Below are 24,376 nucleotides of genomic sequence, written 5' to 3'. Positions count from 1 at the left end.
CTAATACCAATATAAAAATATAATTTGATAAGAAAAAAGCAACAACAGTAAAAATAGAAAAATCTGTAGTAATTTTACAAGAAGAAAGTCAAAATATTTTTAAAAACATTTTAAAATAAATTAAGAAAATTAGGAATTTTGAGTTGAATTATTGAAAAAAAATACAGTTAAAATTAATTAAATATTCAATTTAAATATGTAACTTTTTCAAGTCATGATATTATGAGGAACAAACAAAATTTAATTTTAACTTAATTAAATTTTTGGAAAATTAGGTTGCAGAAAAAGCTGATAATGATAACAAGAATAAATTCAAAATATGGGAATAAAGTCATAATGACCGGAATTTACCAGAAGAAAGAAATAGTTGGAAAATTACAAAAACAGCTGAAATTCAACAAGAATAAAGTAAAAATGTTAAGAGAAAAAAGTTGTATTTTGTTATGTGTTGTGTTATGTTATGTTATGTACATTTTGCGACTTTGTGAGAATAAACTTGTAATATCATGAGGAGAAATATTTTAGTTGCATAGATTTAAACATTAAAGAAAAAAATGTATTATTTTGTAACATTAAAGTTATAATTTATGGGAAAAGTAGAAAATTTGAAAAACAAAAAATCCCAAAAGCAAAAACTGAGAAAAAAGAGCGAAAACTGTCAGGTATATAAATATACCTGACTTTTTCAGCTGTATCACAAATATACCGTCTTAGCGTATCAACATGTGTTGCTCTGCAAAATATCCAAGTTGCCTTTCCATCCTTGTATTTATTTTCTTTTACTTTCATTTTTCATCACTGGAAAAAGTTTGGACATTAGGACATTGCATTTTACAGGAAGAAAAATAGAGTCCGAATGGGAAGCATCCAATTATCCAAAATGTATTGCGATGCCCCATCATGGTCACATTTGTGTCCCATGACTTTTGCTCTCCTAGCTTCATTTTCTGGCTCCCAGGCTGTGTCTAGCTGGTTGCTATATCTGTAGCCCGCCTGCAGCATCACTGTCAAAGCCTTTTAAAATCACACTCCTGCTGCTTCTGGAATGCTGCATTGTTATAAAAGATGGCAACGACCCTTGACGACAATAATTGTCCCTTACTCTACCGGCTTATTTCTCACTTTTTCTTGTTCTCAGCTCCCTTTGTCCATTCTGGGTGTCTCATTCTTTCGTCTGTCACCCCCCTGAAAGGAAAAAGTGATAGACAGAAAAGTAAATGACCTCACATAAATGACAATGCTGTCTCTCAACCAGCTGATTTCTCTCGAATCTCTCCTTTCATTGTCATCTTTCTCTCTCGGTTTCCTCACATGCATTTGTATTTAGTCTTAAGACTTGTATTTGGATACTCCCTCACCGACTGGTTGTCCAATCACTTGCCAGTCTCTGGAGAGCGTGCTCCGCCACCCGGGAGACAACCGGACACAAATCAGAGAGCTTGGTCAGACACTGATAGACGGCGGAATTCTGGATGAGCTCATTAGCGAAAAACTCAAGGCCTTCAATTCCCGCTACGAGCAACTCAACAACCAGGTGAGGACTTTGGAGTTCCTCATGCTGAGCTCATGAGCTGTCCAGTTAGTGTGATTATTCATATTTATATGCATTGATTTAATTTTGGTTATTTCTAAACCAAATGTTTACGTTTATTTCCAGGCTGTGAAGAAGCAGATGGGCCTGGAGCAGCAGCAGCAGACGTTGAAGGAGAACGACCGGGCTCTTCAAACCCTCCAGGAGTCTCTCTGTCAGCTGGACCACACTCTCACCTCCTACCTGACCGACCGCATTGACGCCTTTCAGCTTCCACAGGAGGCACAGGCAGGCAGAAACACCATCGTTGACACCTGATGCCTGACTAGACAAGACGTGTGCTCAATTTGACACGCCGCTTTTCAGACCATCGGAGCAGAGATCGCTACCCACGAAGTCACGGTGGAGGAGATGCGGAGGAGGAACGTGGCCAATTTGCCTCTGCCAGCCGCTGATGGCAAGGCTGCCAAAGGGGGCACCATGCTGGACCAGCTTCAGGTAACACTGACCCCCTCTGGAGACTACTAGAAACTGCTAAAACGTTTTCACCACTTTGTATGAATAGTTTATACGTTTGTTAATAATCATGTTATAAACACATGCTTTTATATCTGTAGAACGCACAGACAAGAGAGACGTGTGTGTTCATGTCTCACATAAGGATTATGAATTGGATTTAAATAAAGCACAGTTTTCGATCTAAAATATTTATAACACAAGTATCATATAATTATAGTTGCACATTACTTACAGACATATAGTCTCAAAGCCGGAAGCTCAATAGAAAGTATTCACTAACCTAGAGTGTCATTCAATTTGTGTGCCTCACTGCGTCACAAACTCAACACAGTGAATTATTGCAGCCACCAGGTGTCGCCAAAAAACAACCATCCACACACTTTAACCGCAGCACACAAGTTGCACGTGACTGTAAGTGTCAGGATCGGTCAAACTGTGACAATATTCTTACTTATACTCCCGAAAATATGGTAGAAGCGGATATTTATTTCCAAAATGTGAAAATATATGGTATACAGCTTAATTTTTTAAAAAAAACTTTACTGATGATTTTGTGCATGACAAAGCAAAGAGGAAAATGTATCCCTCGTTTATCACATACTGCACAACACAACAGCAACAGAACCAATGTTGGAATAGTGGTAATGATAATACTTATATACTAATTGGAGTGTTCTTATTTAGTTGTTTGTCTGAAATGAATTGTGTAGAGAAAACTGAGGGAGATTTCCACCAAGTACCAGCTCTTCCAGAAACCTGCTAACTTTGAGCAGCGCATGCTGGACTGTAAGAGGGTTCTAGACGGCGCCAAGGCTGAGCTGCACGTTCTGGATGTCCGGGATTTGGAGCCGGAGACAATCCAGGTCCACCTGAATGGCTGTATGGTGAGACTGAAATTATATTATTTTAATGTAGTAGTCAGAAGATGCAAACAGATTTATCATTTCTTAATTTTTGCAGAAACTTTACAAGTTGCTTAGCGAAGTGAAGCTGGAGGTGGAGACGGTGATAAAAACAGGTCGTCAGATTGTGCAGAAACAGCAGACGGAGAACCCCAAGGCTATGGACGAGCAGCTGACTGCTCTCAAACTGCTTTACAATGACCTGGGGGCACAGGTAAGTAAATATCCATGTTCTGCTGTAACGTGTGAGGCCATTTATCGACCCCATTTCTCTTCTTCAGGTAACAGAGGGCAAACAGGACTTGGAAAAAGCCTTGTCTCTGTCTCAGAAGTTCCACAAGGAGAGCGACGCCCTGCGGGAGTGGCTTACTACTAGCGAGGCGCAGCTCCAGCAGAAGAACAGCAGTGGAGACATGCCAGCGGACATTGATGCAGAGGTTGGCTGGGCTAATGTGAGTTATCTGGACTTTTGCCGTCCCCTTTTGTTTTGATGTGTAGTTCTGCTTTTGGCCAGCAGAGTGCACAATAAGACATTCTTACTCCCTCTCCCTTCTTGCTCAAACTGAGAGTTTGTAACAATTGGGTTATTTAACACCACTATTTAACACTGTATACTGATGGATACCTGAGGTAAGATAGTACTTCATGCCATACTGCGGTGCCTCCAGGGCCTTTTAAAGGAGTCGGAGCGTCGTCAGCAGGATCTGTCCAGCTTGATGGAGACCAGCGCTGGCTTGCAGACTCTAGTGGAGGGCAGCGAGGTGCAGCTGGAGGACAAACTCAGTGGCCTCAATGATTCATGGGGCCAAGTCCACACATGGATCGAGGACTGGCTGAGTGCCGTGCTGGTGGGTGCAGTGAATAAATGCACTGTCTACATCGATTATAGCTTAGATGCTTATGTTGGAATGTTCAATTTGTATTTCCTTTTACGCACAGAGTCACCAGAATGAGGTTGAGATATTTGATGAGAACTTGGCTCACATCAGCACTTGGCTTTACCAGACCCAGATCCACCTGGACGAGGCCGAGAAGCTTGAGCCACAAGAGCGAGATAAAGTGCTCAAGGTAATCTATGAGAATCTATTTGAAGTGTACGTACAAATAGAGCTGTTACCCTGTACTTCTACCTTTTTAGAACAGTGGTGGGCCACATCAGACCCAACAATTATCTCAATCCGGCCCATCGGGCGTTTGCAAATTCTTTTTTCGAAATAGTTAGATGGAATCTATAGCATATACACAAAAGTGATCCAAACAACACAACACACACATTACACACAACATAACCTACCTCTTGCACCATTGTTGTTGTCACAGGACTATCCAGCCTTGCGTACACTTGTAAAGTTTATGTTTAACGCTTAGTTGTTTTTTATCACTCACGTAGTAGTTGATTTGTTGTGGATGTGTTCTGATTTTGTTTTGTTGCACCGTGAGTAAGACCATCTATACATAGAAAACCCCACAAGTCAAAAAGTGAGCCCACATGTAGTTCTAATGCTTCTAAAACAGGGGTGGGCTCACTATTTGGCAAGCGTTTAGTAGCTGTTAGTATTGAAGGACTTTATAACTGTTATTAATTCTCTTAATAAGTGTTCTTAAATTCTCTTAATGAGTGTTCTTGTTTTAAAACTGGTGTTACAAGAGCATTCATTAAAAAGAGGGCAGATGTTTTTCATGCTCTTTTTGTAGCCTCCTGAACTTAGATGTGTTAAGCAATTAATTCAAAACAAGAGGACCGTATCGCAATTAGGCTGTGATGTTGGTTCCGCTCTTTGGGTCTCGCCGTCAACATGGCCGACAGCTTGTTTTGACTTCAGGTGGAAAACTCACCGCTTATAGATGACACGATACCAACACCACTGTAAGGAATACATAATGGTGATGTATTCTGGTCCAACCTCTTCCTGTGTTGTGCCAACTGAAGGTCTCCATTTAATTATCACAGCTGCCGACCTTGTTGAGATAAACCCTCCAAGGCAACGCTGCTCACCAGCAGCCCCTTAGACAAATACATAATGAGACCCCTGACTGTTGTCTGTGCCTGGTTGATCAGAACATGCTGGAGGAGCTGGAGGACATCGCTCTGCGTGTGGACAACGTGAGGGACCAGGGTGTCATCCTGATGACCAGCAGGGGGCCGGCCTGCCGGGATGTAGTGGAGCCCAAACTGGACGAGCTGAACTGCAACTTTGACAAAGTGTCGCAGCACATCAAAACAGCCAAGGTCCGATTCCTCTTTCGGCTTTTCCTTTCAGGGGTCACCACAGCAAATCCATCTCCTCCATCCAACCCTGTCTTCTGCATCTGTCTCTCTTACACCAACTACCCTCATTCCTCCTTCACTACAGTCATAAACCTCCTCTTTGGTCTTCCTCTACGTCTCCTACCGGCAGCATCCTTCTACCACATGTCCAAACTATCTCAGTCTGGCCTCTCTCACTTTATCTCCAAGGCCTCTGGCATGTAATGTCCCTCTGATGTACTCGTTCCTGATCCTATCCATCCTGGTCACTCCCAACGAGAACCTCAGCATCCTCATCTCTACTACCTCCAGTTCTGTTTCCTGTCACTGTCAATAAAAACCTACAGAATAATGGAAATAATTTGTTTCAGAAAACAAACTGTACTGTACTTTATTAGTTATTGTTTTTGTCAAACCACTGGTGTCATGTGGTTTTAATGTCTTTATTTTTATATTACAGACATGTTATTAGAAATAGTTATACCAATGCAAACAACTTTGCAGAAATGTGATTAAAATTACATTTTCCTTCGATGAAATATTGTTTAAAGGCAATTACCATTATTACATTTTGTCTTATTTGTGTGTTTCAACTGCAGATGATGAGCAATTTGGTGTCAAGAGGCGTTGATGTGAACCAGGAAGTGTCCCAGCAGGTAAAAGATCCACTCACTACACTTCATGCTTAAAAAAAAAGTACAATTAAATGAATAAAGTGATGATTTTTCCTCACCAGGTTTTTCATAACTTGGAGACTGCTGATGGTCTGCTTCCCAGTGAGGTGCACATGTTCCAGACCGAGCTCCAGGACACACTCAGGACTCTGCAACTGGACCACCAGGACCCTGCAAACATCCCCGATGATGACAAGGTACATGTACGAGGTTGGAGTTCCTGCTTTCGGATGTTTTATGAAAGCTGTTTCACTCCCGTGATAAGTCCTGCTACGATTTGACCATCCAAGGCCTAAGAAGTCTGGAATTCAGCCTGCGTTATCAATGTTTATGACGCCAATCACACTACTGTAGCCAATCCCAAGCAAGGTCAATGTCCCAGCCAGGAAGCCTTTTAGTCTGTTTGAAAAGAAAAGTAGATCACTTTGTTGCAGCTATACTGTTGCTCTCGGGTGTCGTCTCTCGGGCTCCTTGTTCAACCTTTCGTCTGTGCACCAGATGGATGAGGAGAAAGCCAGTGTAGAAGACCTGCTGAGAAGAGGAGAAGATCTGCTGCAGCAAACGTCAGACGAGGTCCAGAGGGAGGAATTGAGGCTCCTGCTGCTTCGGCTCCAGAACCAGTACTCTGCTCACAGGGTTAGATATCCAAGAGAGACTGCAGTTTTGTGAGCTGTTGCAATTTGCTCTTAAAGCTTTGTGTGTTTTAGGAGTTGAGGGTGCTGAGAAGCAGGCATCTAGAAGCAGAGTCGTCTCACATGATCACACAGCAAATAAAAGAGAACCCACCAGAGGTGAGCTCGCTTTGGTGACTTCTCTTTTCGGGTTTGGTTCAATTGTTTTATGTTTGTTTTTGCGCGGTGCAAGGACATGCATTGTGCAGTGGAATGCAGCCGCACACCCTCCCAGAGCCCATCAGGCTACCTGCTGGACATCAACAAAGTACTGCTGGCCATGGCCGACAACGAGTTGCTGCTCAATTCCTCCGAGCTCAGCGGGGGGCTCTACGAAGACTTCTCCAGCCAGGAGGACACACTCAGGGTCGGTCCAACTAATTAGTTGGAGTTTTTATGTTTGTAATCATGAAATGTTACTCTGCAGAACTAGTCGAGCTCGTCATCTCTCTTTCGTAGAACATTGGCGAAAACCTGGAGCTTCTCAGTGAGCAGGTCACCGGCATCCATGAGCGGCATCCCGATGTCATCCTGGATGCTTTGCCTGCGGACGTCTCTCAGGTGGAAGACGGTGTCACGCAGCTCAACGCAGAGTGGGACCGTCTCAACCGCATGTACAACCAGCGCAAAGGGTGAGAACACCAAACCGCCATTTAAACGTAACATGCTAAAAACTGTTATTTATGAGAACAGAGCAGCCAGAAGGACCGTGAGCTATGGCATTGCTACTAGAATTACTGGAGGCATCATGGGAATTGCACATGACGTTTTTTATATGTACTGTTTAGACTTTAGTCCAACCTACCTCCATGTTCCCAGCACCTTTTGCATCATGCATATATTGGGTAGTTTCATGCAAGCAGTCAACAAAGGTCAAGTATCAGCCACGCTCAGGCGTACCGCTGTGCAAGGCAGGTTGAGCTGCATAAACCACTCCACAATACAACCCAGCTCTACACCCTAGCAAGGGTACTGGAGCGTACATGTCAGTTTGCCTAACTGGTCTACATGTGCTTTGTGGACTTGGAAAAGGCATTGGACCGTGTCCCTTGCTGTGTGGGGGGGCTGCTTTGGCAGTACAGGATTGGTGGCCCCGTCATTGTGCACATGAAACGTTCCCTCCCCCCCAAGGAACCGCATCTCCTCAGTGATGGCAGCACTCATACAGCCCTAAACCATGACTACATGGAAGTGGTGGATGCAATCTTCACTTGTGTTGCCAGCTATTTAGACAAAATAGCTCTCCATTTGATTTCCAGTGGCTAGTAATACAAGCTGTACGCTGACTACTCTAAAGTTTCATCATCCAACTTTCATTTCTATAGTATTGTCCCTTGAGAAGATGCTATCGCTGTAATGTGAGGGGCTTACTCACTTTTGTGAGGTCTGTTTGTAACCTCTGCAATCCCAAGGTCCTCTGGGCATCATTAAGGAAAACAATAGTTGTATATTTGATAAAATGACCCATCCAAACTCATTTCCTTTCCTCTCCTAACAGATCATTGCTCTGCTGCAGGGAATCGCCCTCATGTGGACCGTTGCAATATAAAGCTAATTTTTTCCCCCTCCAGTTTGTCAGTCGAACTAATTAGCCTCCCGGACCAGGTTGATTTATTTAGTAACAAGGGCATTTCTCCTCCCTATAAGTGCTCCGTTGTGTTGTGCCATTTCCATGTGGTTCTGTAGTTTCATTAAAACAAAGAAGTAAAGTATCGTCGACGCCCTGCAGGAGCTTCGACCGGGCTGTGGAGGAATGGAGGCAGTTCCACTGCGACATGAACGACCTCAGCCAGTGGCTGGCCGACACAGAGAGGTTGCTCTCCGAGGGCGTTGGAGCCGAGGGACAGTTGGACCTGGACTCTGCACGGCGCCACCAAGCGGTCAGTGGAATGTGACAATGATATTTTGGTGTTATTAATAGCTGGATGATAAATCTATGTCTATTTCCACCCTCTGGTGGGAGGATGCTTGTATATCCATCCTCACTGGGGCGAGAGGCGGGGTACACCCTGGACTGGTTGCCAGCCAATCACAAGGCACATACAGACAAACAACCATTCACACTCATATTCATACTTATGGATAATTAACCTATCAAGCATGTTTTGGGGCTGTGTGAGGAAACTGGAGTACCCTTAGAAAACCCACGGGCGCACAGGGCGCATGCAAACTCCACACAGAGATGCCCAGGCGGAGAATAGCCCAAGCTTGTATATTGCATCTACTAAAAAACTATACATTTAATGTTGTAATGCTGAACAAGGGAAGCAAAGAAGGGCATTGTAGAGTTAGGTTGGTAAGAGCAAATGAGGGGGATGAAAGGACACCAATTTGCTGCCTCAACCTTGAACGGACGTACAAATCCCTCTCGTACCTTATCAAGTGTTAATCTGTGGTCGAATTACACAACTTGATTTGCTATCTCCTTCTCAAATAGAGGCTTTCTGAACAAGCATTGGATTTGAACTAAAGGCCTTCTCTGTCTGTGTTATTGATGCTTGATTCCTTGTAATAGGAGCTAGAGGAAGGCCTATCCAGCCACCAGCCCGTCCTAACCGGACTAACCCGCACCGGAGAGCGCATCATCGGCCAGTTGTCCTCCCCTGACGGGCCTCTCCTGGAAGAGAAGCTCCACACTCTAAATCAGCGATGGAGGGCTGTCAACCGCCAGGTTTTGGACCGGCAGCGCAGGTATCCATGGCAACCTTACAAATGAGCTAAACGGAAATAAGTGAGATGGTAGCGATATCTACTTTTAGCAGCGCCGTCATTTGCATGCCTGGATATATTATTAAAAGTTTGGGCTTGAGAATGTTGAACAGCACTGAGGTCAGCACTTCCTCCCCATCCTCTTTGTTTCCTTATCAATTAGTTCCTAGCGGTAATTTAAATGTAAATTTGAGGATTACGCCTGCAACCTGGGGGAAATGGAGATCCCAATCTTGGTAAATAATATGTGTGTGTGTGTGTGTGTACGTCTAGACTGGCTGGAGGGGATCCGGCCCTGACGGACCTGTTGAGAAGAAGCGATGATTTGGCTTTATGGCTGCGGCAGGCGGAAGACGCCCTCGGCACACTTCCTGTCACCTCCACGGACCAAAACCTCAAAGAACTCAAGGTAGGATCACGATAAATAGTATATTTACTTCAATTACACTCTAGTTACTCAACTGCAGAGGGTAGCAGGTGCTTATTTGGAGGTGTTTGTTCGAGAGGAGGCCTTTATTTGTACACATCTTTGCCCAATTGTTCCTCAACGTGTTATAATGGGAGCGCTTTCTTTCATTGTATGTGTCATTATGTACATTTATTTCTCTTTAACCCTGATTTGGTTGGCAGAACAATGACTGGAAGAGTGAATGACACCCCCATCTATCTAAAAAATACTCTATATATTTGTATCTTTTCAGCCCTCATTGCTACCTGATAATTCCCTACTTCCTCCATTCACCTTGATTACCTTGCACTTGATTTTTGTTACACTTTCCTCCACTCAATAGTGTTTAGCAAGACAAATGAGTGAAGTGTGTTCCCCTGCAGGCTTTAGCTGTGGAGATGGATGCACACAATGAACATCTGGGCTGGGTGAACAAACATGCCCCTCAGATCCTCGCCAGTCCCAGCGTGAGCCCACAGAGCAGAGAGCAGCACGTCGGCAAGCTTAGAGCCATCAACCTCAACTGGAGCAAGGTGGGACGGCTATAGTGTATACATAGACACTACCAGGCCATAACATTAAGTACACTTGCGTAAGCTAATGAAATCCAATGCAAGTGTCATGTATCTTTTGTTGCCTTTTCCACTTTCTCATGCATTCCAAATCATTATTAACATTTTATATACGTAGAATAGCTTTTGATATTTTTAATTAACGCCCCTCTGGTCAGCTATGATTAGAGCATATACGTTTACGGACAAACCCTTCTTCCTGTCATGGATCATCATGGTCCCTGCAGGTCACCCATGAGTTGTTAGACCAAGTGGGGCAAGTGGAGGCCAACCTGCAGAGTCATGCACACTTCAAGGACAAAATGAACAGATTGACCGACTGGGTGGTCATCACGCACCAGACCATCGCCAACAGGGGCCTGAGTCCTGGTCAAGCCCAGGTAACTCCATGTATTCCAAATGAAGCCTTACTACAATACCCTGAGGCTGTAATGTGTTTGTCGTTGTGTTGTAGGCTTTGGAAATCTCCATGAAAGACAGAAAATCAGACTTGGAAGACCTGTTGGCCCACTCCATTGAGCTACAGCGCCGACAGCAGCTGTCTCCCCATGAAAAGGTTACATGATTTATTCAATAAGCTCTCCTAAAACGCAGAACACTGTGTAATTACACAATATTACTGCCGCGCCTGGTCATTTTCTTTCCCGGAACTGATTGAAGCTTAATTGGCTGTTTTATTAAACACTGTCGCCTCGTCTCACCCTGTGAATGTTTCATGGCCTCTGTGCTTCCGATGCATGCAGAGTAAGGTGGAGCAGCTGGCGGCCGACTGGAAAGTTCTCGACGGTCGACTGAGGGAGACTCTCCAAGTGCATGTTTCGCCATGGACGCAGCGGCAAACTGTTGTCCAGCGTCAGCAACTTGGTAAAAATAATTTCAATCAACTCAAATTCAATTACAAACACATTTTCCCATTGAAAATAGCACATATACTGGAATAATCTGTTCCGGGGTCAAACTGTGCTCATCATGATACATTTAAGTCATATTTTAACAGTGCAAAAACAAGTGGCATCTTAATTATTAAACTGCATGCACTTTGATATTGCGAAGAATGGAATCTTCAAATTCAATTTTAGATTATGCTGAAATCCTTAATTTTACAACCACAGGGGCATCCGAACTGCTTTGTAAAGTCTCATGGATCATCAGCACGATGCAAAAAACATATAAATTCAGTAGTTGTAAGCACTTAGGAGACATATTTTATTCAAATTCAAAATTGCCATTCCTGGTTTCATTCCAAACATGAAAAATGCATGCAGAAATGAGCCTCGTTCATCATGTTTTGCTGTGTGAACAGCACACCCAGCTTTAATATTCATCACAACTAAATATGTTCTCCGATATGTCAACATCGTTTTACCTGGCAGTGTCTACGGTGCCCTCCGCCGTCCAGATGGCCAGCCTGGTGAGCGAGGACCCACACCACCAGACCCCACATACACCGGAGTCTGTGGCCCCCACCGACCTCAACGAGACGGCTACGGAATTGGCAGACTGGCTGGTCCTCATTACCCAGATGCTCAAGTCCAACATCGTCACTGTGGGGGACACAGAGGAGATCAGGACCACTATGGGACGCCTTCAGGTGACAACAGCAACCTTGCAAGGGCTTATTGTTGCTCTCCATACATTCGTTTCTCTTGGAGATCTATAACGTATCCATCTATTTAGCTGTTTAGATATAACATTATAGCTACTTCGAAGTGTACCATTCTGACCTGAGGGGACACACATCTTTTTCAACATTTTGGAAAATCATTTTTTCCCAGTCCACTATTAATAAACTGAATATTTTTGTAGTTGGTGTAGGAAAACCTGGTTATCACTTTTAGAGCCCTGTACACATGAAATAACACCCCTATAGTCACCTTTTTACTCATTATTTTGCACCACATTGCGCAGGTTACAATCTAATAACTAATGACTCTATAGATTAATAATAGGCCATAGTTAACTCACAAAAAAGCAATTATTTCTTAATTCATTAATTAAAAAAAAACGTGAGCGGTACGACTGTACGGTAGTTTGAGTTTGACACTTATGTTTTTATTTCCCAGGTAACAAAAAGCGACCTGGAGCAGCGTCACCCTCAACTGGAAGACATCTTCACCCTGGCGCAGAACATCAAGAACAAGACGTCTAACCTGGATGTGCGCACGTCCATAACGGAGAAATGTACGTGCTTCGTAAGTGACGGTGGATGGTGATGCATTTCCACGGCAATGTACTGTACCTCTTCCCTCCAGTGGAGAGGGTGCGAAGCCAGTGGGACAACACTCAGCACGGCGTGGAGGCGCGACTCCAGCAGCTGGACAACATGATTGGCCACAGCGACCAGTGGGAGGGCCAGAGAAGGGAGGTGCAGGCTGTGATTGGACACAAGGAAGGATGGTTCCACAGCCTGCTCCAGCAGTCTGCAGACCCTCTGACTAAACAACTGTCTGACAGCAAGGTCAGTGACCGCAACATCACCACACCTCATACCAATCCTCCTCCTGAGGACGTTAATCTTAGCTCCTTAACATTCTGAACTTGAATTAACAATTCTGACTCACTTCTCTGCAGTACAGTATCTTTTTAAAGCTTAATAGCAAGGGTGCCCCCACATCAGCCGTCAGCGTTAATGTGAGATGATGACAAACTGTGCCTCGGCTGACGCATTGCGGGGGATGAACGCTAGAGGGCAACTGAGGGCAACGGAATCCCAACATCTCCATTTGTTGCCTTTTAATGATGACTAATTGCACATTTTAACAGACTGGGGTTAACCCAAGGGGGGTCGCATATGCATGAGATGTTAATACGTAAGTCGAATAATCTGGTCTCCTCTTGAATAATGTTTGGAGTGTCTAACTATTACCTGACATTCATTACCATGTTAGGTCATAGGCTTGTTCTAGTTGGTCTCATTGCACGCAGCATGAAAACAAACAAGCCACATCACGCTTCTCATCCTGTTATTGTCAACACAGGCCTTCCTGCTTGAGCTGAGTCGCGGCCAGGCTGCAGTGGCGGCTTTCAACGAGCTGTCCAACCACCTTTTACACCAGTATCCGACAGACGACACCAGGAGGGTCAAAGAGGTCACCGACGTGCACAACGCCGCCTGGAACAGCATCAATAACAGGTCTCAATGCCACAGCTATACTGCTATACAAGCTGTACATAGATTACTTTAAAGTAAATGCAATATACTATAATGAGCATTCATTCATTCATTCATTTTCTACCAATTTTCCTCACGAGGGTCGCGGGGGGTGCTGGAGCCTATCCCAGCTGTCTTTGGGCGTGAGGCGGGGTACACCCTGGACTGGTAGCCAGCCAATCACAGGGCACATATAGACAAACAACCATTCACACTCACATTCATACCTATGGACAATTTGGAGTGGCCAATTAACCTAGCATGTTTTTGGAATGTGGGAGGAAACCGGAGTACCCGGAGAAAACCCACGCATTCACGGGGAGAACATGCAAACTCCACACAGAGATGGCCGAGGGTGGAATTGAACCCTGGTCTCCTAGCTGTGAGGTCTGCGCGCTAACCACAAGACCGCCGTGCCGCCCTATAATGAACAATATTTCTGAAATACTTGATGTGTGATGTTGTGCAGGGCAAATGACCGCCATAACCACTTGGATGCTGAGCTGAAGAACCTTCAGGTGTCCCTCAGGGAGCTGGAGGCCTTCCTCAAGTGGCTTCAGGAGGCGGAGACCACTGTCAACGTGCTGGCCGACGCCTCCCAGAGAGAGGATCTGTCGCAGGATTCCGCCGGCGTGAAAGAGCTCAGACGACAGCTAGAGGTAAGAGAAGAATGATGTGTGTGTGTGTGTCCAAGTGGAAGCTATTATCTCCATGTCGGCCTCCATTAGGGCTAGCGTGCATCCACATGTGTGTTGCTGGTTAAAACGTGTCAATTAGGGAGCGTGTTGAGAGCGTCTGGACACGTGTCTAGCTCATTGATTCTCAGCAACCTCAATATGTCATATATGTGTGTGTGGGCTTAGTATGTATCCACGTAAGGTGGATCTCCACTCGAAGCCCTGACATATCGACTCCCGTTCGTCTCAATTAAAGCCGCATGGTCTGTCCTTCTGTCTCTGCCACAGTTGTGATTGATGGATGGTGTCCAAGTGGGAAAAGTAATTTAGTGAAATGGAAAAGTAGCTTGGTGTTTTGACCACATTTTGTGAAATTCTCACAGAATAAGACGTGATGTGTTTATGACCTGGCAGGGGGCGCCACTGGATGAAAAGAAATGAATAGTCGGAGGGACATGACAGCTGAGTTTTAGCTTCTCTACTGATAGACACAACATTTTGAAGCAAATGTGCCTCATAGGAAACATTCATTCATTCATTCATTTTCTACCGCTTATCATCACGAGGGTCGCGGGGGTGCTGGAGCCTATCCCAGCTGTCTTCTGGCGAGAGGTGGTGTACACCCTGGACTGGTGGCTGGCCAATCACAGGGCACATATAGACAAACAACCATTCACAATCACATTCATACCTTTGTACAATTTGTAGTCGCCAATTAACCTAGCATGTTTTTGGAATGTGGGAGGAAACCCACAAATGCGCACGGGGAGAACATGCTGAGGGGGGAATTGAACTCCGGTCTTCTAGCTGTGAGGCCTGTACGCTAACCACTAGACCACCGTTCAGCCCGCTTTAAGTCACATGCAAGTGGCAAAATAGAAGTTAGTAGTTAGTAGAAGTTAGCAGAATAGTTGCTTCCCTTCATGTGCATTCTCTCTTTGGAATGCATAATAAAGGGGAAGACAAGACGTATGTCTCGCATATGGATTGTGGATGATGTGGAAAATCCCTCCCTCCTTCATAAACATCTTTACTGATAAGACATCTTTATTGATAAAAATGACAAAAAAAATGCCACTTTATTCCCTTAATATTCCAACCTTTTTGACTTTTTGACTACCATTGCAATATTCTTCTTGTAACATTGGCATTTTTAAATGATGTCTTTATTCATTCATTAATTCATTCAAAAAGCCATAATATTGTGAGGAAAAATGTCATTTTAGTAGCATTCATTCATTTTCTACCGCTTACCGCTTATCCTCACAAGGGTGGCCAGCCAGTCACAGGGCACATATAGACAAACAACCATTCACACTCACATTCATACCTATGGACAATTTGGAGTTGCCAATTAACCTAGCATGTTTTTGGAATATGGGAGGAAGCTGGAATACCCGAAAAAAACCCACGCATGCACGGGGAGAACATGCAAACTCCACACAGAGATGGCCGAGGGTGGAATGATGACTTTATGCTTGTGATATTACCTGTAGAGATTTTTCTATTCTTGTAATATTTCAGCTTTTTTGCCTTTTATTTCCTTCACATTACAACTTTTTCCTTCTCTACCGTTTGTCCTCTTGGTGACATCTGTGATTTTTTTAACATGGCGTTTATCAAAGAGAAGTTTGCAGCTTCACATGGGAGCGCTCTGACAGCCACGGAGGCAGAACCCCAGTGGGAGACTTTGCTTCCAGGAAGCTTCCCACTGACTCCTCCTTCTTTCTGCGTATGTGTATGTGTGTTTATAATGTGTGTTATTACTCAGCCTCTCTCTCTCCATCTTTGTCTCTATTGATCTGTTGGGTGCACAATGGCATCCTCTCGCCGAGGCGCTACCTGCTCTCACGTCTCTCTTTGTCAGCACTCCCTTTCCTATATCGTGGCAGCAAAAGAGCCTCGTCCAACTCGTGCCTTCCTTGGTGGCACTTTTCGCCTTTCTTTACTTCCTCACTTGTTCCCTTCTCTGTCGTTGATGCCTTTGACCTCAGCAGGGCGCTGTCGCGGCTGATTAGTGTGATTCTCGGAGCTTGTGAATGTCCGCGTGGAGGAGAAAGTGAGTGGTCTGACCGCCTGCATCATTGTGTGTGTGTGTGTGAGGGAGAGAAAGAGAGACAGAGAGAGCGCTCGCTGTGCGTGTGTGATTAAAAGCAAAGGCATGCTCATGTGACCGAGTGTGTACCATCCCTGCATGTGTGTGAGTGCACTCCCGTTGCGCTCGGCTCAGGTCTCCCGTTCGGCAGGCTTTTTAGGGAGAGGGAGAACAATATGAGCGGGGCTATAGGGCAGTGATAGAACATGCGGACCAGCACCAGGCTGCTGTAGCAGTCCTAAGATGATGGCCATGGTCCGGACCTCCCTCCAGAAAGTGGTGGTCTTCCTACACAGGCTCCAGAGGATGGCCATCTCCTCGCCGCGGTACCAGAAACTCTGTAAGGTATGTGTGTGTGAGAGGATGGAGAGTTTTGATTTTGGCTGAAACTTTGGTCATCTTCATCAGCGTTGTGTTGTCTCGACCTGCAAGTTTGTACATGCTAATGGTTTAGTTTGTTTTGAACTTGCTTAACAAAGTTACACTTGCGTAGCTTATTAAATCCTCCACCTTCTCTGTCTGTGCAATTAATGATAGGGCATTAATGTACAAGGTTAAAGGAGGTTGAAAATGAGCAAAGAGGGGGCTTGCAGAATTTGGAGTGGTCCGCCTTTCCCTGCTATTGCATTGTTAGTCTAGCAAAGTCCATTTTAAGTACTGTTAGCGCCCCTTGCTGTTCAATAATGCCCAGAAAGTCGATATAAAGTCCTTTTAGTTTCATTTGCATCGTTTATCAGTGGAGCCTCTCCCATGTATTCTTCTTTTTGGCAGAATCTGTTCATTTAAATCAGGGACTCTCAAGTTGTCTCTACCCGCAAATGTAGCATTAAAATACAAATATAAGGCATAGAAAATTATCCAGTGGTCACTAGGTGTCAGTAATGTTCCTGTAATGTTCCATGAGACACACAAGCACCAAAACAGGGTCTTTATTACAGATTTCAATCATCTCGCAACAGGCAGAAAAATCCCTAATCCCCACGGCAAGCTAAAAGTCAACTCTTAACCTGCTGACGTCACTTCCACATTTATAGCAACTTGCACAAGTCTTATTTATGTCTTAAATGGCTTGTTTTCTCTTATTATGTTTACTATAATGAGTAATATGAGTGTAAAGGTGACTATAGAGATGTTATTTAATGTCAAGAGGGTGCTAATATATGAAATATGAAAAGCTTGTCTACGCTCTAGTAATGTAAATATTTGATTTATGAATAAGGGATCTTATTTCACAGTTTGTTTTTGATTGATCCATGACATTTATTTTCATTCTTTTTCAAGTTATTGAGTATACAATAGGGTTTTTTGTTTGTTTTTTTATGTTTTGCTGTAAATAAGTGGCATGATGGCAGTGGACAGTAACTTTCCAACTCAACATTGTTTTGCTTTCCAACTAGCACAGTTCTTTCTACTTCGACTTGCCCTCACTTTTTAGTTAAAGGATAAACAATAATATTAAAAAAAATCGATGAGTTAGATAACTCAAATTCGGAAACTGTGCTTTTTGATGACAGTTTATGACGCCGTGGCCTCCTTAGCTGCTTTGGCATTTTCATCATGAAGGCTTTAAGCCATCCAGAGAGGGCGGGGCTTTCTCCATGAGGCGGGGCTGAGAGATACTGAGCGATAGAGAAAAAGAGAGAGAGAAAATGCATGGCAACAGTTTCTGATGGCTTGCCAGCTTCAATCAAAGCAACATGTGATGGTTCAGCCTAAGCCAGTCTTAATCCATAAATCCATCACTCCTCAGTGCTCAGGCCTTTTTGGTTTAATGTTAACCTATCTTAGCATGTTTGCGCTCGTGTTGAGCCTTATGTATGGATTTTTGGATTTACATGCCCATTCCATTTAGGTTCCATACACAAGGGAATCAAATCTGTGGCTATTTATTGATGTTGTTAGGCCATGGTATGACAACATTGTGAACAATTTGCACCCAGTCTGGTTAGAAGAATATTTATTTATTAAAAATGCATGCATCCGATTCTCATAGGAATAGTGAAGAGTCGAAATAATCTGTTCCAGGGTCAAACAGTGGCCATCATTAAAGGTTGAGTGACTGTGCAGGTAATTTGAAGTCATATTCTGTCACAATAATTGAATAAATAAATTAACCACGCAATAAATAAATACTTTATTATTTTAATGCAGACCTGCCAACATGTACAAATTTATAGTACTCAACATGCATTTTGACTCTTGAATATGCTGTAAGCTCTCTGTAAGCACTCTTCTGGTTTCAGTTTCAAGTTCAGTCTTTATGGTACAGATAAATGAATAAATATTATCAGTTTCTCTAATATTTGAAATTGGCGGGGTGCGGGAAAAAAATAGTCCCTTGGATGGGACAGAAAATAATTGATTAGCACTGCTATAGCGAGTGGCTGAACCCTCCTGTCAGTACTTTAGTCTCAGTGGGTGGAGGCGGGGCCGCTCGTGAGTGCACACACAGTGGTGCAAGCGAGGAATCACACTGCCTCCGCATTGGTTATGTGTGTTGGTTATGTATTTTTCCTTAATATTTTGGAGTGTCTGGAATGGATGAATTGGATTTACATTGCCTCGCTTATGTACGTTCTGGTTTTCATGTACGTAAGGACTCAATAACAACAACCGAGGTACCGCTGTACTGTGCAGAAACAATGACTAGCAATCTAGTCATTCATCTTTTTCAGAGGCAGGTAATACCTGTTGGGATGGATGTGATAGCCGCCGGGAGCCATCAGTCACTCCACACTCTATTAGCGCCCCCTGGGTTGCAACAGTCGCTCCAGTCTCGTCCAGCCTTCCCTGGAGAAAGTCACTCATGCCAGACTTGTCGCTGTCCTCCCCCGGGCCGCTTGTTGTCCAGCCTCCGGACTGGAATGCTGACTTCTCCATGATGGATTTGGTCAGGCTGAGCCTCTTGGGCGAGGTTATTGTTTGGGATGCTGCTCGTGTTTGATATTCTTCATAATAATTTACCTGGCGTGACATCACAGTGTGTTTTTTTTTCTTTTCTTCATGCTCATTTGTAGTGTTTCCTTGAAAAGGTTCTCCTTTCAAAAACCAGAAGCATTTTAGTGTGCTCTATTTTTAGACCTCCATCCATGATTTGGCATGTAAATAGTTCTCATCTCCATCTTTGCCTGTTCCAAATCGGTTGTGCTTAATGGGTGCTGTGCTATTAGGGGGAGTTTGGCCATCATAAAATGTTCCTTCTGGGCCCACCGTGTTCCTATATTACTCAACGGTGTGACCATCAGCACAATGTCTGAATGAATTTCAAATAAACCCGGCAAATTTCAAATAAAACAGTGGCACCAGAAGCTCAGAGCTAACTCAAATGCACGACCTAACAATACAAAATATGATTGAGCATGTCAAATTAGCCTAGCAAGCTAACAATTGTGTTGGTCTAAATGCCCAGAAGCGCTAACTTTTACAGCCTTGGGAACCTCACTCCATTCATTTACCACCTGGCATAGTTTCACTAATAGCTACAACTATTTTTGTTGTTTTCTAGTTCAAAATGCATTGCATGTTTCGATTTCTATGGCTGTCTGCCTTGTTTAATCACACTAAAAATATACAGAAACACAGAAGAGGGTGAGGCTCAGAGGTAATTCAAATGCATGACCTAACAATACAAAATATGATTGAGCGTGTGAAATTAGCCTAGCAAGCTAACAGTTGCGTTGGTCTAAATGCCCTGAAGCGCTAATTTTGACAGCCTTGGGAACCTCACTCCATTCATTTACCACCTGGCATAGTTTCACTAATAGCTACAACTATTTTGGGTTGTTTTCTAGTTCAAAATGCATTGCATGTTAATATTAATATTGCAACAATCCTGTTTAAAGTCAACGACAGTTGGAGCGTGGGGTTCAAAGCTAACCTTCACAAGCCGACTGTATACACTAAATTATGATTCTTGTGTAAGAAAATAGCCCAGTGAGTTGACCCTTGTATGGATGCAGATGTACTGGTACGCTAATTTTTCCAGCATAGGGAACTTCACTTCAATCATTTTCCACCCTGCATTTTTTTTGCAACTCATTTAGTAGTTGACAATGGTTTGTCATCAAACTTTTTATTGCGCATTACTGTATTGTATCTGTAACTGCTACAGAATACAGTGGCAGAGCATTGACACTTCAAATGTCCTATCAAAAATGGGATTTATCTTGTCCGTTGTGAGTGTTAACTGTGAGGTTGAGTTTATCACTTTGTGGCTGTTTTTCACCTGCCTGTGGCCTTGTAAGCACGCTAGTTTTGCCTCCATGTTTGTGTCAGGAAGAGTTTATTGGCGACTTGAAGATGGGCACGCCTGGTTTGTTTATAGCAGGTGCCCGGTGGCTAGTTTTATCTGTGTGTGTGTGTGTGTGTGTTTGATCACTGCCGTGTTGCTGAAAATTGGCTGAAGGGCCCTCTCTCCCTCCCTCTTTCCCTCCCTCCCTCCCTCTCTCTCCTGAGGAGTGTCCTCCTACTCTCATTACTCCACCAGCCCAAGCTGTGTGCACTCACGTTACTAAAAGCGGCGTGAAGCCACATTTTGCCTATTCCGCTGTTTGTCTGGCTGGTGCTTTGTCCTGGAGGCATCATGCCCCATCTAGCTCTGTACTGCTGCTACCACCGCAGGGCAAGGTGAGTCAGTCACGAGCTGTCTCACCTCTCCGTCCTTCAGCTCCAAAAAGAGATCCTTTGGGTTATTAGCTCTTAACAGCAGCTCTGGTGCCTCCCGTGTAACATGACTCCTACCCACAATGCACTTCTGTCCTCGCTTCAACTCCTAAACACTTGGATGCACAAATGGACCGACCAAAGCGCAATACACTTGAGTGATGAGTCAGGAATATTTGCTAGCAGCTTTATAAATGCATCATGGTTCATGGTGGTATTTGGGAGGAGATGAGCTCCCAATTCTGGCGGCACGGCGGTCTAGTGGTTAGCACGCAGACCTCACAGCTAGGAGACCAGGGTTCAATTCCACCCTCGGCTATCTCTGTGTGGAGTTTGCATGTTCTCCCCGTGCATGTGTGGGTTTTCTCCCACATTCCAAAAACATGCTAGGTTAATTGGTGACTACCATAGGTATGAATGTGAGTGTGAATGGTTGTTTGTCTATGTCCAGGGTGTACCCCGCCTCTCGCCCAAAGACGGCTGGGATGGGCTCCGGCACCCCCCGCGACCCTCGTGAGGAAAAAGCGGTAGAAAATGAATGAATGAATGAGCTCCCAATTCTATGTTTCAGGACAAAAATGCTTAAGTTACCTTATCCCATCGCTTGTAATGTCCACAGTTAAGACCTAATAAGTGATATGCCTGTCAATGTTCTTCAGCTTTAAAAATACTTGTCGTTTAAGTGTGTCCAAGTTCCCTTCCCTAACTGGCACTGAATGCAGATATTGACCTTTCAACACGGACTAACTGTCACTTTGTGATCAAATAAAGCAGTAAACACGGCTTTAAACTGAATGTCATTACATGCAAATAGCAAGTGCATAAAGCCCCCCCGCCCCCTGTGTGTTTCCTTCCTTGCTCCACATCACACACAAGCCGGGCCACCACGCAGCTATTTAGCCACTAATGCCTGGCTTTGTTCTTCTGTGCACTAAAGCACATGGATTTTTGTTGTGCAGCCTCTTCCATTAACCGCTTTCAGGGCCGACCTGGTATACCACACAGCGGTAAGCTCGGGCTGCTAATGCCTGTGTGGTTTATCGCCCCATAGACTTTATGATGCCGCAAAGCAAGTAGAGTCAGAATCCCACGGCCAAAGAGTGAGACAGCAGTTTGTTGCTGGGGGGGGTGGGGGGACTTGAAAAGTGGGAAGAGCTTGATGATGCTCGTATAACATTGTGATAAGTGCTATAAGTTGAAGGAGAGAAAATCACACACGTATGCATTTTGATTTTTAATATTGTATCTCATGGAGCTAACAAGTTGGGCGATACCAAAAATTTATATTATCGATACCAAGATGTCATTATTTTATTTTAGTGTGTTGGTACATTCTTAGTGATATTGATACCGCACTTGCCTATATTGGAACATGGGATATTTACACCAAAAGACACACCATAAACCTTGCAATCCTGCCTACACTGTGTTTCCAAAGCCACTCGTTTTTTGTTTTTTTTTCATCAGAGTTCAACAGCTGCCGCAGTTCAAGCAATGAATGTAATAAAGACAATCTAGATCTAGTAATCTAGTAAGACAACATCAATTTTAACTTAAAACTGTTTGGTTTGACAACCGATGTTGGCTGTGCCCAAGTTTTACGTGGTGTCGTATCTGTTTGAAAAGTTCACCAATCACTCTTAGCACCAGACAGCCACACTCTCTCGTTCCACAGTGAGAAAGTCACAGTGACCTGCAGAGAGTCACTAATTTCCTTTGCCAGCGTGAAATCTCTTTGACCTTCAGTCTGTTCTCAACACCCCCCGCTCCATGGCCGCCTTGCTACGCAGTGTACCAAAGCGAACAAGGCGACCCATGCAGGGTCGACACCGGCGTGCGACATAAAAGCGATTTCTATTGTTGATGTGACAATGAATGTCTGTTTTTAAGGACAAGTGACTGACGGGGGTACATGCGTAAATGATGCTGAGTCACAGTCACAGGGTGCATGCAGTCTTTGCTTCCACGTTGGCACTTTTGAATGTTTAAATCGTCATGTTAATTATGGATGATGTGCTTTTAAGAGCTTACAATGATTACTTTCCAGACATGGAGCTGTCTGAATAGATGCTTCCGCATGGGGAACTAAAATAAAGCTAACAAAGGATGCAGTGGCGTCTCTAAACACCCCCTCAGACGTCACATCATTTGACCAAAAGAAATTCAGGACAACTACCTCTGAAGTCGCACACAACTGTCAAAGATCAGGGTGAATTTTATGACTCACGGGTCACATTGATTTAAATAGGAGGCATCAAGCAGAATGACATACTTGGTCACAGTGCCACAAAACGGAAACCTCCACAGCAAGTTAACGCTTCACATCAATCAACAACTAAGCACTAAACATAGCATGTAACTTGAATTTTTTTCCCCCCAAATGCCTGCAAGGCATGCTCGGTTGTCCAGCTGCAATATAAAACATTGGATATCCCTGACATTCTTCTTCTTCTTAATTTATTTAAGACATGCATACTATGTTACATTATTCTTTCTCACATATACACTTACAACACAATACACGATATATATATATTTACGAGATATTACTAGGGCGGCATGGCGGTCTATTGGTTAGCGCGCAGACCTCACAGGTAGGAGACCAGGGTTCAATTCCACCCTCGGCCATCTCTGTGTGGAGTTTGCATGTTCTCCCCGTGCATGCGTGGGATTTCTCCGGGTACTCCGGTTTCCAAAAACATGGAAAACATTCCAAAAACATGCTAGGTCAATTGGCCACTCCAAATTGTCCATAGGTATGAAGTGAAGTGAGTGTGAATGGTTGTTTGTCTATATTTGCCCTGTGATTGGCTGGCGACTAGTCCAGGGTGTACCCCGCCTCTCGCCCAAAGACAGCTGGGATAGGCTCCAGCACCCCCGCGACCCCCGTGAGGAAAAAGCGGTAGAAAATGAATGAATGTATGAATTACTATATCTATTTCTATATATATGTATATATATATGTGTGTGCGTGCGTGCACACACCTCATTACTACACATGTCTGAAAAGGAGCAGGAAGAAGCAAAGCTTATTAAATCCTACCCCTTCTCCACGCCATAGCAGTTACCAATTCAATATGTGATTTTTTTCCCACACATATAATCACAGAATCTTACATAAGACAAAACAACAAAAGAAGAGTGGGAACATCGGACACCCCATCAAAACCCCAGGACATTGCCGAAGCACACCACCAACCCTGCCAGCCAACCCACCTGGCCCCCCTAGCCCCTGAGTGCACCCACCGAGTGCCCAGCACCTCAGCAGTCCCCGCACACCCCGCTGCCCTCCAATAAGACGCCATTTTGGCTGGACCCACAAGTAACATAACTCAACATATTTTACAATCAAGCAAAACACAAAAAAGTGATCCTTTTTGACTTGTCAGTGTCCCAAACTAAGACCAAATGAGTTTAAACAGAGACGTACCTCCTGAAAGAAGTACGGGTGGTTCTGTGGTTGTTGAATACTGCCCTCTGCACGCCGTTTATTTGGAGGTACATTTCATGGCAAATG

The 24,376-nt window shown here is 44.0% G+C and overlaps 1 protein-coding gene across 7 annotated transcripts in view; it reads left to right on the top strand.

Annotated features, from left to right (window-relative positions):
• The window catches only part of utrn (utrophin), a 116,177-nt gene that overhangs the window by 29,043 nt on the left and 62,758 nt on the right, over window positions 1–24,376 (top strand). For 5 of the 7 annotated variants that reach the window (XM_058055994.1, XM_058055990.1, XM_058055989.1 and 2 more), the window contains 27 exons: window positions 1,385–1,534; window positions 1,658–1,819; window positions 1,898–2,029; window positions 2,761–2,934; window positions 3,011–3,166; window positions 3,234–3,404; window positions 3,621–3,800; window positions 3,892–4,020; window positions 5,012–5,182; window positions 5,800–5,856; window positions 5,937–6,071; window positions 6,373–6,510; window positions 6,582–6,665; window positions 6,739–6,912; window positions 7,005–7,177; window positions 8,275–8,425; window positions 9,061–9,236; window positions 9,528–9,663; window positions 10,086–10,235; window positions 10,502–10,654; window positions 10,729–10,830; window positions 11,018–11,138; window positions 11,648–11,865; window positions 12,338–12,455; window positions 12,527–12,732; window positions 13,253–13,407; window positions 13,895–14,084. In XM_058055994.1, the coding sequence (XP_057911977.1) occupies window positions 1,385–1,534; window positions 1,658–1,819; window positions 1,898–2,029; window positions 2,761–2,934; window positions 3,011–3,166; window positions 3,234–3,404; window positions 3,621–3,800; window positions 3,892–4,020; window positions 5,012–5,182; window positions 5,800–5,856; window positions 5,937–6,071; window positions 6,373–6,510; window positions 6,582–6,665; window positions 6,739–6,912; window positions 7,005–7,177; window positions 8,275–8,425; window positions 9,061–9,236; window positions 9,528–9,663; window positions 10,086–10,235; window positions 10,502–10,654; window positions 10,729–10,830; window positions 11,018–11,138; window positions 11,648–11,865; window positions 12,338–12,455; window positions 12,527–12,732; window positions 13,253–13,407; window positions 13,895–14,084 (4,062 nt within the window). Of the gene's footprint in view, window positions 1–1,384; window positions 1,535–1,657; window positions 1,820–1,897; window positions 2,030–2,760; window positions 2,935–3,010; window positions 3,167–3,233; window positions 3,405–3,620; window positions 3,801–3,891; window positions 4,021–5,011; window positions 5,183–5,799; window positions 5,857–5,936; window positions 6,072–6,372; window positions 6,511–6,581; window positions 6,666–6,738; window positions 6,913–7,004; window positions 7,178–8,274; window positions 8,426–9,060; window positions 9,237–9,527; window positions 9,664–10,085; window positions 10,236–10,501; window positions 10,655–10,728; window positions 10,831–11,017; window positions 11,139–11,647; window positions 11,866–12,337; window positions 12,456–12,526; window positions 12,733–13,252; window positions 13,408–13,894; window positions 14,085–15,524; window positions 16,543–24,376 lie in introns of those variants that run through there. The other 2 variants (XM_058055995.1, XM_058055996.1) reach the window with 2 other exon arrangements.

Source organism: Doryrhamphus excisus, chromosome 19 (genome assembly GCF_030265055.1).
Source record: "Doryrhamphus excisus isolate RoL2022-K1 chromosome 19, RoL_Dexc_1.0, whole genome shotgun sequence".
Classification (NCBI taxonomy): domain Eukaryota; kingdom Metazoa; phylum Chordata; class Actinopteri; order Syngnathiformes; family Syngnathidae; genus Doryrhamphus; species Doryrhamphus excisus.
The sequence above is the reverse complement of the archived record's forward strand: the minus strand, read 5'-3'. Positions and strand labels throughout refer to the sequence as shown.